Source organism: Telopea speciosissima, chromosome 10, assembly GCF_018873765.1.
Source record: "Telopea speciosissima isolate NSW1024214 ecotype Mountain lineage chromosome 10, Tspe_v1, whole genome shotgun sequence".
NCBI lineage: Eukaryota > Viridiplantae > Streptophyta > Magnoliopsida > Proteales > Proteaceae > Telopea > Telopea speciosissima.
In genome coordinates, this window is record NC_057925.1 from 22,967,322 (window position 1) to 22,982,457 (window position 15,136).

Genomic DNA, 15,136 nt, shown 5'->3' on the forward strand with positions numbered 1-15,136 from the left:
CAGATTGAGAAAGAGAATCAGAATCTCAGATTAGAACACAATGACTGCCTTGTATTTCTCTACTGTCTATGCAAAGAAAAAAACCACTGATTGTATAAATGGAACAGAAGTTAGAAATATTACAATACTGTAACTGAAACTTATCATTACAAAATCGGTGCCTGTATCCATAGTTATATCACTTCTCTGCTTAGATGCCTCTACCAAAAAACTGCTATCCCTGAGTATTTTCTAGTATATGGTTCCCTAATTCTCTCTTCTATATAACTGGGAAAAAAAAAAGATGTATGCTTCTAGTTGAGAAATTAAACTAGTGATAATAATTCCTTAATTTTTTTATGATTCGGAAAGTATCCTCGACCTTCTTCGTATTTGCATTCACAAACTGCATATCACAAAGGGAAAATGAGAATTAGAAAATGTAAGAAAGACAGAGGTTAGGTGGGGGGGTTGGGGGTTTGAGTTATTGTCAGAATTGGTTCAGTATATGTGCAAAGACATGACAGAACTTATGTTCTGCAACATATCTACTGATAATTAGTATCATTACAAGGATCAAATATTGCCAAGCAAGGTCTATATGGGGCACACGATTAATGGGTCTTAGCCAGATGGGAGTTAATGATCCTAACTTTCTGACTTTTTAGGATCACTTGGATAAGATTGATAGCAGGAATGACTGCTGCATGCACAATTTCATTTCATCTTATATCCATCTTTCTTTGAGTTTCAGCTTACTAACCTTTACACTTATCTCTTTCTTTGTTGCGCGCAATCTAGTGTATCCAAAATCAGAAATCCTCACCAAACTCCAGCTATTAACCTGTCCATAATTCCAAAACATTATTGATAGTCCTTAATTTATTTTTATTTATTTATATTCAAACACTTCAGGCTAAAACAAAAGTTGAAAGGCAGGAGATGAAATATCTACTTACATTATCAGTGAACCCATCCAATGAGAATCCTGCCATTCCAATGATTGCATGAACTGGAGCCTTATAGTTGTTGTGGTCATATGTGTCAATCCCCCTTCTATCTCTAAAAGGCATGGCTTTGCAGACACCCTCTTGAAGGGAACAAGTTCTTTCATAGTTGTGGACATGGCCAAAAAGAACTAGATCAACCTGATTCATCATCAACAAGTGTTACTGTCATCCTTCAGTTTAGGATACTAATGAGTCTAAAAAATCTGAAATCCACTCTGAGCTTTGTTTTCCCTCATAAATCTTAATGCATCATAGTGTTCCTCCCCACCCCCCAAAGATCACTTGTATACCTTGTTGTGTACTAGTAAAGGCTCCAAGCTAGCAACAAAATTTGTGTCGACATTTGGTGGAAAGAATGGAGGTGCAGATGAATACATGGGTCTATGCCTGTAATCAATCAAAGGAGTTCTTATGAGGCTCTTAAATGAAAAAGACTGATTCAAATAGAAGAGATGGGGTCTGATCATATTTACCCTGTAAAAATCACCCAAGGAGTTCTTGATCGATCAACTGAAAACAAGTCCTTTTTGATCCATTCATACTGTAACAGTTTTGATGTTTTTATTATATGATTGGGAGAAATGATTTTAGAATTAAAAGGAGAAGTGATCAATCAGCAAGCTTATTCTTACTTGTTCAGAACCACAGCTGAAGTTATGTTCAGTTGAAACTACAGTTAAATGAACAGGCCCTTGCTCTATGGAGTACCATGGCTTGTCCTTTCTAGTTCCGGGCATTGGAAAATAAGTCTCATAGGGAACTCCACATTCTCCACCTGAGTCCCATAGACCATAAACTGATCCAGAGTCTGGGTAATCTCTGCAAAATCTCATACAGTAGAAGGCATTATATCACAGATTGCTTCAAACAGAAGGTTTACATGGCCCTCAGTTTACCATGAAGTCTAAAATGAAGAATGAGATAATGTCAACAGATGAGATCATGACAATTGAAAATACCTCTCATGGTTTCCAATTGCAGTCATGTAGGAAACATGAGATGCAACAGGTGAGATATGTTGAAGAAAGTAATCCCATTCCACTAAGAAGCCAGTGGCATAGCTAATGTCTCCAATGTGGAAGATTGAGTCAACTTTTTCTGCATCAACTTCCTTAGATATAGCTGCCATCACTGATATTGAACCTGGCTGCATATTTCACAGAACAACAATGTGAGTTCAACATCCCTTCTTTCCAGTGATTTTGTTTCTTACAAAGATGAATACATGAGTTAGTCTTTTAGTATCATGTTCTATAGATTTTGTAACAAACCAGAATCTAGGTAAACAAATCAAGAGAAGAAGAAGAAGAGAGAAAGGAGAGAAGAAAAGCAAGCCGCAAGGTGGGAGAGAGCACCCTGCGATAGGTAGTTGTGTATTCTGTTGTAGGAGGTTCTCTCCCCTTATATTAATAATAAAAGCACCAAACAAGAAGTCGGTTAGGGATTTTGATATTACCCCTAACCCCCTAACTATCCCTGAATTACATGAATGTACAAAAAGAAAATAACATTGAGACCCACAAAACCCAAATTGTAAGACAAAAATATCACTAGATTTTCAACACTCCCCCTCAAGCTGCAGCATATAGGTCACCCATGCTCAGCTTGTTACAACATGAGCGAAAACTAGGAGCAAACAATGACTTGGTAAACATGCCTGCCAACTGGTCTGAAGACAAAACAAATGGAGTCTCAACTAACTTCTTCATCATTGCATCTTGAACAAAGTGACAGTCTACCTCAATATGCTTGATCTGCTCATGATAGATAGGATTGCTAGTAATATAAATAGCTGCTTGGTTGTCACAATACATCTTCATTGGTGTAGGCACAGGAAAACCCAGCTCAAGAAGGAGAGACATAAGCTACATCAATTTTGCCGTAGTATAAGCCAGAGCTCTGTACTCTGCCTCAGCACTTGACCTGCTGATGGTGGTTTGATTCTTACTACGCCAAGTATCTAGATTGCCCCAAACAAATGTACAGTAACATGTGGTGGAGCGAAGATCGCTGATCGAGCCTACCCAATCTGCATCTGAATATGCAACTAAATCCATGTCAATTAGGATGATAAATCAACCTTTCACCAGGAGCACCCTTCAAGTAATGGAGAATGCAGACAACAACATTCCAATGGGCCTTCTATGGAAACTGCATGAATTGACTAAGGACATCAACAACAAAGGAAATGTCTAGTCTGGTAACTATAAGATAGATCAGCTTCCCAACAAAACTCATATATTGGTGCACATCTTTGAGAGGACAACCATCATCTACTCCAAACTTTTGATGAGGATCCATGGGGATATCCATTGGCTTTGATGCAAGCATACCAGTGTCAGACAAAAAATTTAAAACATATTTTCTCTAGGATAGGCTGATGTCTTTCTTGTTTCTCATAACCTCAATACCAAGGAAGTAGTGGAGGTCACCTAGGTCCTTGGTCTGAAAATGTTGTAAATATGTTTTTATCTCTACAATACCAGCCACATCATCACTTGCAATGATGATATCATCCACATAAACAACCAAGACAACCAGTTTACCATTACGTCGTCTAACGAACACAGAATGATCAGAGTAGCATTGTGAGAATCCACAAGGCACCACAGTATCACTGAACTTCTCAAACCAAGCTCTGGGCGACTATATTGAAATCATAAATTGCCTTTCATAATTTGCAAACCCAAGTACTATTCTCTCCTTGAGCAACATACCCTGGAGGTTGCTCCATATAAATCTCCACAAAAATGCATTCTTAATATCCAGCTGAAACAACAACCAATCATAGTTAAAAACCAGAGATATAAGTAACCGAACAGAGTTGAGCCGAGCAATAGGAGTGAAAGTCTTGAAGTAATCAACACCATAAGTTTGTGTATAGCCCTTGGCAACCAAGTGGGCCTTGAGCCTCTCAATAGACCCATTAGGTAGGTATTTAATAGTGTAAACCCAGAGACACTTAACTAAGTCCTTACCAGAGGACAGATCAACTAACTCCAGGTGTTATGGGTCAAGAGAGCATCCATTTCCACATCCATGGTAGTTTTCTAACTAGGAAGACAAAGACCCTCAGTATAATGGTTGGGGATAGTGGTAGCAGATAAAGATAAGGCAACATTGTGTATGGACGAGGGTAAGTGGGAGAGAGAAACATCCTGATCAATATCAATAGGATACACAACATTGGACCGCTGGGTACAGGAACGCATACCTTTACGCAAGGAGATTGGTAACTCATCAAACAAGTAGGAGGCATATCTTCACCAGAGGAATTAATGTAGTCCTAGATAGGTAGGAGACCTACTAGGAGCCAGATAACCAGGACCTGTAGAATTGCTAGTTCGATAGGGGCAGAATTGAGGTTTTTAGCTCAGATTTAGGGTTAGGATTAGGGTAATGAAAGTGAATCTTATATGGTAAAGCTAGGCAGGTTTAGGAGTTTAATGAACTATGATTTGTAAATTTTAGATGGTTAAAATAGGTTAGATGGATTTGGGCAGCAACTAGGGTTAGGGTATTGAAAGATAGAAGATGATGAAATCTAGGGTAGGAAATCAGGTGGTTGAATGGGTTTAATATTTAGGTTGAGTGTGGGTAGAGTTGAGGGGAATATATGCTAAAAGTTACAGCTAAATTAGATGGTTAAATCTTGAGTTATGGAGGTTTCCTAGTAGAGATAGGAGAGGGGTAAAAGTGTAATTTCAGACAATCGACTGGGTGGATGGTGCTGAAATTTGAATAAAGTCTCTCTTAGGGTTTGAGGAAGTTTCGATCAAATTTTTAGTAGGTTCTAACAGTTAGATTTGGTTGGGCAGAATTCTCACGAAAATCACCTGGCATGTGACCTTCTAGAAGGGAAGAAGAATAGTGGCAGGTTTTAGGGTTCTAATGGATCTATGGTATTAATGGCGGATGAGGAAGGTAGGCTAGACAGGGTGTAGATTGAACTAGGGTTTAGAGGAACGATTGGAGATAGGTAGGCTTAGGTTGGAGGATTAGAAGAAGAAGGATGTATGCTGTAACAGTAAACTAATTACTTGAAAAATAGATCTTCAATAGTAGCAGTAGCTTGAAAAAGATAGGGTCTCCCAATCTACAAGATGCAAGGAGATGAGTAGAAGATCCTCCCGGTACTACCAGACGCAAGGAGTCATCTGGAGATCCACCAGTCCCTTCACCTTGATATGACTCACAAGGCACACTCACGATGGAGCAAAGGCAACAACTAAGGTAGCAAGCATAAAGCTGAGTTTTTATTAATCAAATTCGTATTCAATACTTGTCCCCCCGTACAACCTTATATAAAAGACTCAAAATTAGATTCCTACACTAAAAAGGAAAGACCTAACCTAATCCTTGACCTATTAGGTAACTTAAACTGACTAGAAAACTAAAATAATAAAGGAAATAGACTCAAAACATGGTTGAACTTATAGAGTCCTAATCTAGCCCAACTTACATCACATAACCACTTAACCAAGTCACATGATCATTTAAGTGATGACATAACTACTAATTACATAAAAATAAAAACTAAGGAATTAAAACAACTAATCCTATATGCAACCTAATTACCCATATTTTAGGCCCATAAAAGTGGCCTATTACATAGAAAATCCATGGGATCAAAGGCCCAACATGTATATAGCCCGACCCTAGACTTATTCCTAATAAAAAAAATAAGGCCATTTCGGTGATGAATCTGCATCAGGAAAAAACTAGTAGAGGTGGAGAAACGGTTGGAGTAGTAGGAATCTTAGCCTATTGCACTGTCTTGTCTCAAGGCTGATAAACCTGTAATGGTGGTGGATCTGAAAAGGGAACTAAGGCAGGAACAGGAGGAGGAGCAACAACGGTTCACTCATCCCCAGAATCAGGGGGAGATGGAGGAAAATAAGAACTTCCCTCAAAGAAGGTGAAATCAACACTCACAAAATACCTGTGGGACACAAGATCATAACACTTATACCCTTTATGGGTACAAGAATAGCCGAGGAAAACACATTCAGTGGACCTCGGAGAAAGTTTATCATAGGCGATGTGTAAGTTTTGCACAAAACAGACATTCAAAAACACACGGCGGTAAGCTAAAAGAAAATAGACTGGGAAAGACAACAAAAAATAGAGACTTATCAGTAAGAACAGACGAAAGCATGTAGTTAATCAAATAACAAGCGGTTGACACTCCCTCACACCAAAACTGCTTCGGAACATGCATATGAAACAACTGGTTTGATGAATCATACCAGGTAGGCGAGAGCAGTTTGCAATAGATAGTGGTGTATTCTATCGTAGGAGGCTCTCTCCTCTTATTGATGTAGATTCATCATCGAAATGAGCTTATTTCTTTAGAAATATGTCTAGGGTTAGGATATATATATATATATATTGAGCCTTTGATCCCAAGGGTTTTCTATTTAATAGACCACTTTAATGGGCCTAAAATATGAGTACATAGGTTGCATATGGGATTAGTCCTATACTTAATTTATTTTTATGTTTTTAATATTTTAAATTGAACCGGTCCAAATCTGGTTTGAACCAGTGGTTCAATTTAAGTGATTTTAGTAATTTGTCTTTTAATTGTTTAGTTGGGCTGGATTATGACTCTATTTTGAGTCTATTTCAGTTTCCTAGTCCGTTTAAGTTACCTAATAGGTTAAGGATAGGCTTAGATCTTTCCTTTTTAGTGTCTAAGGCTATTTTTGAGTCTTCTATATAAGTTTGTAAGGGAGGCCAGCATGGAACACGAATTTGATTAATAAAAATTAGTTTTATGCTTGCTACCATTGTTGTTGTTGCCCCTTACTCTATTGAGTGTTGCCTTGTGATGTCAAGGTGAAGGGATTGGTGGATCTCCAGTTGACTCCTTGCGTCTGGTAGTACCGGGAGGATTTGTTATAAGGGATTGGTGGACCTTTAATCAACTCCTTGCATCTTGTAGATTGGGAGGTCCTTCTTCTAGTTCTTCAAAGCTGCTGCCATTGAAGATTGAATTTTTCAAGTAGGTAGTTTATCAGCATTCAACCTTCTTCTTCTAATCCTCTAACCTAAGCTCCATCTACTCCTATTATCATCCCCTCTATTAATCCATAAATCTATTAGAACCCTAAAACCTGCAACTATTCTTCTTCCCTTCTAGAAGGTCACATGCAAGGTGATTTTCACGAGAATTATGCCTAGCCAAATCTAACCATTAGAACCTGCTAAAATTTTGATCGAATCTTCCTCTAACCCTAATAGAGATTCGATCCAAATTTCAGAACCATCCACCCACCTGATTGTCTGAAATTATACTTTTACCCTCTCTCCTACTTCTACTAGAAAACCTCCATAACTCCAGATCTAACCATCTGATTTAGCTATAACTTTCAGCATATATTCCCCTCCACCCTACCCATACTCGACCTAAATATTCAACCCATTCAACCACATGATTCGTGTTATTATGAACCCTAGATTCCATCATCTTCCACCTTTCAAAACCCTAATACTAGTTGCTGCCCAAATCCATCTACCCTAATCTACCCATCCGAAACTCATTAAACCTAGATCATTAGACTCCCCTACACTTGCCCAACTTTATTATATAAGATACACTCTCATTGACCTAACCATAACCCTAAAATTTGACCTAAAACCTCAATTCTGCCCCCATCAAACCATCAGCTTACAGATCCTGGTTGATTGGCTCCTAGTAGGTCTCCTACATATCTAGGACTATATTACTTATATTAATAATAAAAGCACCAAACAAGAAGTTGGTTAGGGGTTTTGATATTAACCCTAACCCTCTAATTATCCCAGAATTACATGAATGGACAAAAAGAAATGAAAATAATATATAGACCCACAAAACCCAAATTGTAAGACAAAAATACCCCTAGATTTTCAATAGATTGATAGGACCCCTAAGCTCTAAATTCACCTTTCATGTACATAAGAACCAAAGTTCATTACATACCCATAAAAGAGAATTAATGTGTTTTGAGGTTATCACCTGAATGTAGTGCTCAGTTGATGGATCAAGGGGGGCCTTTCCCATGTCGCCGTATGCGATGAATTTGAGTTCATGTGATCCTCCAGCTGGGGGAGTACGGAATTGGGTTTGGTTGCTCCAACCAGTTGAACAACTGCATAAAATGAGTTTTAAGGTATATAAGATTATCAAGCATTGTCAACCCTAATACATTATATAAGTAAAGCAACACTATGGTCACAATGAACAAAGATTGTTATTCTTGGAAATATATATGATACAAGGTGAGAGGTGGGATACCTTCCATAGCTATAGTAATAAGTGGTTGAAGGTTTGAGACCGATCATCACAGCAGAGTGAATGAAGCCAGGGTCATGCCAACCAAAATCCGAGGCTGGGCAATCAGATCCAGAAGTATTACCTACCAAGTTTGAAGGATAATTAAACATATTACTGAGTGGAAAAATATATGTCTAACCTTTAACAATTTTGTTGTAGCAGTTCAAGAAAAAAAAAAAAACCTAAAAAAGGATAAAGCAAGACCAATATAACTTCAAATTAGAGTTATAAAAAAAAAAAAAACAAAGGCCTACTAAACTCATATATAAGTATGGGAGCCGTTTTAGTGGTTTGTTTGGTGGTTTGACCTAATATTAGCCATGTAGTAGATCAATTAGGGCTCAAGTTTTTTTTCCAAGTAGGTCCCATAGTACTTTGATTACTAATCAAATTTGCAGTAAACCAGAGTTGGCATTGTGATAAAATAAAGCCTTCAAGATTCATTACATTAGAAAAATAAATGAATGATTTAAAAATAGAAGAAAAAGATGCTAATACATAGGGTAAATTATTAATTTTGATGTGAAAGATGATGTATTACCAATCTAGTTCTTCAAGCATGAGAATTCCAGGTGCGTAATACTTCATCATTTTATATATATAATATGGGGAAAAAGTTTTCTGTGCGGGAGTGTGGCCTATGCCAACACTCCCATGAGTCTATCTCTCTCCTCCCCATGTGAAAAGACACCTCTGCCCCCTTATTTTAAGGAGAAGAGAGATAGACACATGGGAGTGCTAGCGTAGGCCTCACTCCCGTACAGAAAACTGCTTCCCTATAATATAATTAATATATAGAGAAAAATATTTCTATGCTGCCTGTATGTAGTTTCCCTCTCACATGATTTTTTTATTATTATTTTCTCTCATTTGTTTTTGAATATGTGGGCCTCATATAGTTTGGGCTCTTGTTCATGCAAGGCCAATGGGAGAGCATGTGAGGCATCAAGCAGGACATCATTTGCACATTTCATGGGGGGGGGGGGCGAATAGTCATTTGACCTGTTGCACAAAGAATGTTGCCAGTGGAAGACCCTCAAGCAGTACAACTTTCAAGCTAGCCTTGGGCTAGGAATGAATTAGGGAAAAACGAAGATAACTCTGCTAAGGTTCTTGATTTCTTTATTGATAGATGAATGAATGAATGAATTCTCCTCTTTAGGAGCGACTGGGCTCTTATTTATACAAATTCATGCCCAATCCCTTTCCTATTCCATCCCTCCGATCTGCCAGAGGACCTTTCCTTTCTGATAAGGTGGTCCCTGCATGCTCGGATTAGGAAACCTTTACAAGAACTGAGATTCTCTCATCGAATCTTGGGATCCTTCCGTATGTGACACGTGAATTACGATTATCTGCGTGTACCCACTTGGAAGTTTACAACTATCTTTGCTGACGTGTCCAGGCCGGTATAACTGTCTTGGGCGTGACTTTTTGGGTTTTGGTTTGAGAACCGGTTTGCTTATAGCCTAAGTAGGGCCACGTGTAAAACAAGGATTGGGTGCACAGAAAGTGGTGTATCATTTGCCCCCGACTCCCCTTGCCTGAGATGAGGTATGGGGAGGAAGTTTCCTGGGTATCCCGTGCAGACGTGAATGCAGCTCGGTTTATATGTTCAGTGATGTTTACAAGTCGTGAACAAATCGTTTTTTCTTTTGGATCATATTTCTCCTTTAGACGACATTACCCTCCATGGGTCTTTTATAATCGTGCCGCCACTCGTCAATGTTTGCACGTGGGTGCAAAATATCTTTCGATTTTCACGCCTTTTGAGGGAAGCTTGATGGGATGTCATAAAGTTCAAATTTAAACTTTCTTGCTTTTTTGGTGTTTTCCTTGTAGAGGTAGCTTTTCTCATCCTCGAAATATGTGTCTCTTCTTCTTCTTCATCTTTGCATCTTGGCCGTTCGAGCAAAACGAATGGTTGGATTGGAAGCTTTGTTCCACTGCCCCCAAGAGTATAAAGCGTTCTAACTTCCCCTGTCTTTCCTTCTTCATCGTCTTCAAGTTTCCTTGCTAAAAAACCTTTTGAGTTTCTGAAGTCATCTTGTTCAGTGCTTCTTCTTTTCTTCAATTGCATCCCCTCTTGCTCAAGTAAGTTTTTCCTTTATCTTTCTTTTTATTTCTTCATTTGCTTTGCTTTTCTGTTCAGTCTGAGAGATGAGGAAATCTAAGAAAACTTCGGTCGCTGAGTCCAATCAAGAGGTGGACTCCTTGTTAGAAGAGGGTGAGAAGTTGTATCATGGAGAGGTTGCGAGAGGAAACCGAAGGGCTCCTCCCCGGTCATCCATGGAGGGCATTTGATGTAGGTTCAAGCACTAGGAAGAAGAAGAAGCCTTGACTTGGCTGTTTTGTGTTGGAGTCTTTCTTTTTTTTCTATACTTAGTTTTTTTTTTTTTTGTTTGAGCTCTTAGATTGAACCGGTCCAACCAATGGTCCAATTTAAGTGACTCTTTCCTATTGACTGCTTTTGTTTTATTTCTATTGGCTCTTAGAGCATCTTTTAAATTTTTTGTTTAAACTATGTTTTAGTCTCTCCCCCCCCCCCTCCACGATTTTAAGAGGGTGGAGTTGTTTTGTAACTAGGAATTAGATTTGGGATTCCTAATCCAGATCTGAATATTTGTAAGGCCTTTGGCCTTTTTTTTTACTATAAATATAACAATTGTGGGTAGGCTCCCCCACTATTTCCTGTATAAAATTTTCTTTCTTTTAAGCCTTGTTTGCTGCCATCGTGATGCTGCCTCTGCTCCTTGGTGAGTGATTACATCCTTGTGGATCTCAAGGTGGTAAAGGGTAGGTGGACTCCTACGACTCCTTGCATCGTGAAGATCGGGAGGCTCTTTCAAGACATCAAGCTGCTGCCATTGTTCCTGCATTACAGCAAGTTTAAACCTGCAAGTTGTTTTAAACCCTTCTTCCACCTAGCCATTACCCTTCCCTTAGACCTAATCCACATCCCCCTCCATCCATCAAACCCTAATTCTCCATTAAACCTGCACTCCTACCTCTACTAGGACTCCCTCGTAACTCCAGTTTTAGCCATCACTTTCGAACCCTACTTCTAGCCTATATCCCCCACACCACTACCCACATTCGACCTTAACCCTAGCCCATAGTCTCCACTATAACCCCTCCATTCCCCCACCCCATTAGACCTAAAAGCCTGCAACTCGATTCTGCCCATGGAACCTTCCTAAACCCTAGTATTTATATGCCATTAAAGCTTCCTAGACTTGTATATTAAAACCCTATAAACCCCATTATCATTATTCAACCCTAACCCTAATTTCTGCCCTAATTAGCCTAATCTGTCCTAATCGGCTAGCCTTGTTAGGTGATCCTATTCCCCTGGCTCCTAGTGGGACTTCTCCTACCTAGGATTACATCAGCATTGTAGCTTCTAGGGTTCCTTTTTGATTCCTCGAAGTTCATCTGGTGCTTCTGCCAGCACTTTCAGTTGTGCCTCCAAAAAATCAATGGCTTCCCATGGAAAAAGGGGTTATCGCGTTCGGCAACCCCAATTTGATCCTACTTTAGGAAAAGGGGTGGACGAGATCACCTCTATATTGACAGAATATATCCTGGTGGAGATCCGAGATGTTTACTCGATCCCGGAGTCTGTTGACCTTAGGGTTCCTTCTCCCGAGGATAGATTGAATCATGTGCAACCCAACGAGGTTGGCCTCATCCTAGATGCTTTTGAGGTAGGGCTCCGTTACCCCCTTCCTACCTTTATCTCTTGTCTCCTTAGGCATTACAGGGTTGCCCCCAGCCAACTTGTCCCTAACTGCTGGAGATGTGTAGGAGCCTTCGTAGTTAGATGTTCTCGGTTAGGTAGACATCCCTCTCCCACTTTGTTTATTAGGTGCTTCACCCAGAACTCAAATAGTAGTCACCCGGGGTGGTATTACTTTCGTCAGCGTGACGTTCCTGTTATGGGCAAGATCCCATCGGCCATTCATGGCTGGAAACAGAGATTCTTCTAGGCTTCATATAAGGGGCCCAAGTATCCTATTGTGTGGGGTTACCCAGACACCTCTGCTCGGAATAGAACCTCTTGCCTTGATCCCACAGATCTGTCCACTCTGGAAAAGATGGTGATCGATCGGGAGCGTGTGGAAGTGGATGCTATTGACGCTCTGGACATGAATGATTTGGAGAGGGGTGAGCGCCTTTGGAATTTGCTTCTTCCCGTCTCCTTCCTATGGTCCTTTATTTTGCATTAACCTCCTTTTTCATGTTTGTTGTAGTGGAGTTTACTTTGGGTTCTCTCACCAGTTTCATGGAGGCTGAAAATCTTCAGGTGGCTGGGGATATTGTTCTTCCTCCCTTGGACAAGGGCAAGAAAAGAAAGGAGCCACCGACCGAGCACAAAAAGGGTCTCTCGAGGAAAGAGTCCAAGAATCTCCCTCCTCCGTCTTCCTAGGATCTCAAAATTCAGGGGCAGCATTTGGGCAAGAAGAAGACATCTTCTTCCTCTGAGCATTCAACACGGTAGCAAAGTTCTCTCGCAGTCTTTGAGGATCCCCCGTCTTTAGCAGTGGCTAAGAAAAGTATGGGAAAGAAGAAAATAAGCTCGAACGTGTTTGTCCCAAAATGGTCAGTTCATACTGACCAGAAGGTGGTCGGTGATGTAGGGGTTGCCGAGCATCTGGTATTGCATTGCATTCCTCTAGCTGATCAGGATCTACTTTCTGACATGGATGATGATACGCTGGAGAGTACCACCCTTACCTGGGTGTATGAGGTAATGCCCTTTGTCTTGATAAATCTCGGGGTTTTAGGTAATTATTGTTAATTTTTCTTTGTTCCAGGCTTTGGCTTTTGCCTCTGGGTTGGTGGAGCGTAAGAGAAAGATTGCCTCTGTGTATAGTGAGCTAGAGAAGGAGTGCAGGGAGGTGAAGAGAACTAGCCTTGAAAGGAATGACTGGATTCATCTCCTGTCTTCCGAGGTGAAGGATCTATCGGCGGGGAAGAAGGCTGCGGAGAAGGCCCGCGCTGAGGCAGAGGTGAAGCTTGTGGCGGCAGAGAAGCGGGTGGAGACTCCCTCTTCTTCTTATGAGAAGAATAAGGAAAAGCTGCGCGATAAGGAGCAGCTGATCAAGGATCAAAGGAAGGAGATTGCCGGTCTGAAGTCCTAACTTGAGGATCCCTATGCCAAGGCCATGGAGGATTATCTCTGTTCGGAGGCCAACACCAGGGAGCATCTGAAGACGGCCTCAAAGGTTTATCTAAAAGTGTCTCACTCCATTTGGGAGCAAGTGAAGGAAAAGCAGCCTGACTTTGATTTGGTAACATATCCGAGGTGCAGTACATGCTTACTTGGCTAGAATCGGGTGCTTATGTCCCCACTTCATCTAGGGGTCAACTGGAGATTCCCCGGCCGCATCCTTCTTCTGTGATTACCCCTATGATTAGCGCGAAGGTTGGAGGGTCGACTTCTTCGACAGGTGTTGTGGAGACCGAGACCATTGCTCCCAAGCAAGCCAAGACAGCTGCGAGGATTCTTGATCAGGTTGCCGAGCAGAGTACTGAGCTGGGAGTGGAGAATCCTTCATCGGTGCTTGCAGAGGGGGGTAGTTCCTGCTCCGGATGCTCAGGATCCCAAGGACGCTTCCGTAGTTTAGCTCTTCTCCTTTTTCTAATTCTTTGTCGTGTGTTGCTCTTTTTGTTTTTTGTCCACCGAAAAATGTAACTTGCCTCTAGGGATTTCAATAAAGAACGATTACTTTCTCATTACATTCTGCATTTCTTATCCAGTGTTGATTTCTTTGATTTTGCATTATCTGACCATAACCTTTGTATCTTGTCTATAGGATAATCTTCCCATGCCCGGTAGCACACAATTTGATGCCGCCCAACGAGAAAAGGATTTGCACGCCTAGATAATAGCGTATGCGAATGCAAATGCTGTCCTAAGGAAGCATTATTCTCGTCTTGAGAGTGATCTAGATTACTACAAGTCCCTTGAAAGCTGGGAGAAAGATTTGCTGAAAAGACTGGAGTTTGCTAGGGATATTGTAGACAATGTTGTTGACTATCTCTAGGCCGAGAAGTATGCTGCTGCCAACCTTACTATAGAGCACGTTGTAAAGTCAGTGGCCTTCCAGCGCTTCAGCGAAGATAAGGCACTAGAAGGTGCCTAGCATTTGTATGATAAGATAAGGGAAGTTGCCCCCTACTTCAAATGGGGGAAGATTATGTTGGGCTTTAATCCACGAATTCCTGTACGGGAGGTGATGTTCGATCCATCTTCCCTCTCGATACCTTTCTTTCCCCCTCCTCAGGATGTTCCAGGACCTTGGCCCCCTAATCCTCCACACCCTACGCATGTGTATTTGTAGCCAATTCATTGTACCTCAGACAGTGATAACTGTCACGTTTTATTTATGGAATCTTCATCTTGCTCGGTATCTGTTTGGCTCATACTGCTTAGTCTCTTTGTCTTAATGAATAGTTCTTTTTTTTTTTTTTTGTAGCGTTGGTCCTAATTTTTGGCAAAAAATTGCCTTTATGACGAAGATCTTTTTCCAGGGGATTTTGTTTGTAATTCCCAACGTAAAACATTTATTGCTTATGCCGTACTCAACACTTCATTTATTTTGCCATTAATGGAACTTGCCGAATTGTTACCTCCGTAGTTGGACCCTTTCCCAATTTTTGAAAGGTATAGGCGCAATGGGGCTTGGCCACGTGGCTCCCGACAGTTATTCCTCTTAATTTTGGTGGTTGCCTTTTGATATTCCTCTCTTAACTTGAACCGTCGGTTGCCCTTTAAGTAGTGCCTCTGCTTTCCACTTCTGCTGTTCATAGCAAAGCCATG

At 40.6% G+C, this 15,136-nt stretch overlaps 1 protein-coding gene across 1 annotated transcript in view; it reads right to left on the bottom strand.

Moving 5' to 3' along the window:
- Window positions 1–310: 310 nt before the first annotated feature.
- The window catches only part of LOC122643433 (probable inactive purple acid phosphatase 27), a 31,421-nt gene continuing 16,595 nt past the window's right edge, over window positions 311–15,136 (bottom strand). Inside the window, exons 7-15 of the mRNA XM_043837055.1 lie at window positions 8,272–8,392; window positions 7,993–8,125; window positions 1,949–2,136; window positions 1,622–1,808; window positions 1,463–1,530; window positions 1,280–1,376; window positions 939–1,127; window positions 743–823; window positions 311–385 (exon numbers count right to left, since the gene is read on the bottom strand). Of these exons, the coding sequence (XP_043692990.1) occupies window positions 311–385; window positions 743–823; window positions 939–1,127; window positions 1,280–1,376; window positions 1,463–1,530; window positions 1,622–1,808; window positions 1,949–2,136; window positions 7,993–8,125; window positions 8,272–8,392 (1,139 nt within the window). The remainder of the gene's footprint in view (window positions 386–742; window positions 824–938; window positions 1,128–1,279; window positions 1,377–1,462; window positions 1,531–1,621; window positions 1,809–1,948; window positions 2,137–7,992; window positions 8,126–8,271; window positions 8,393–15,136) is intronic.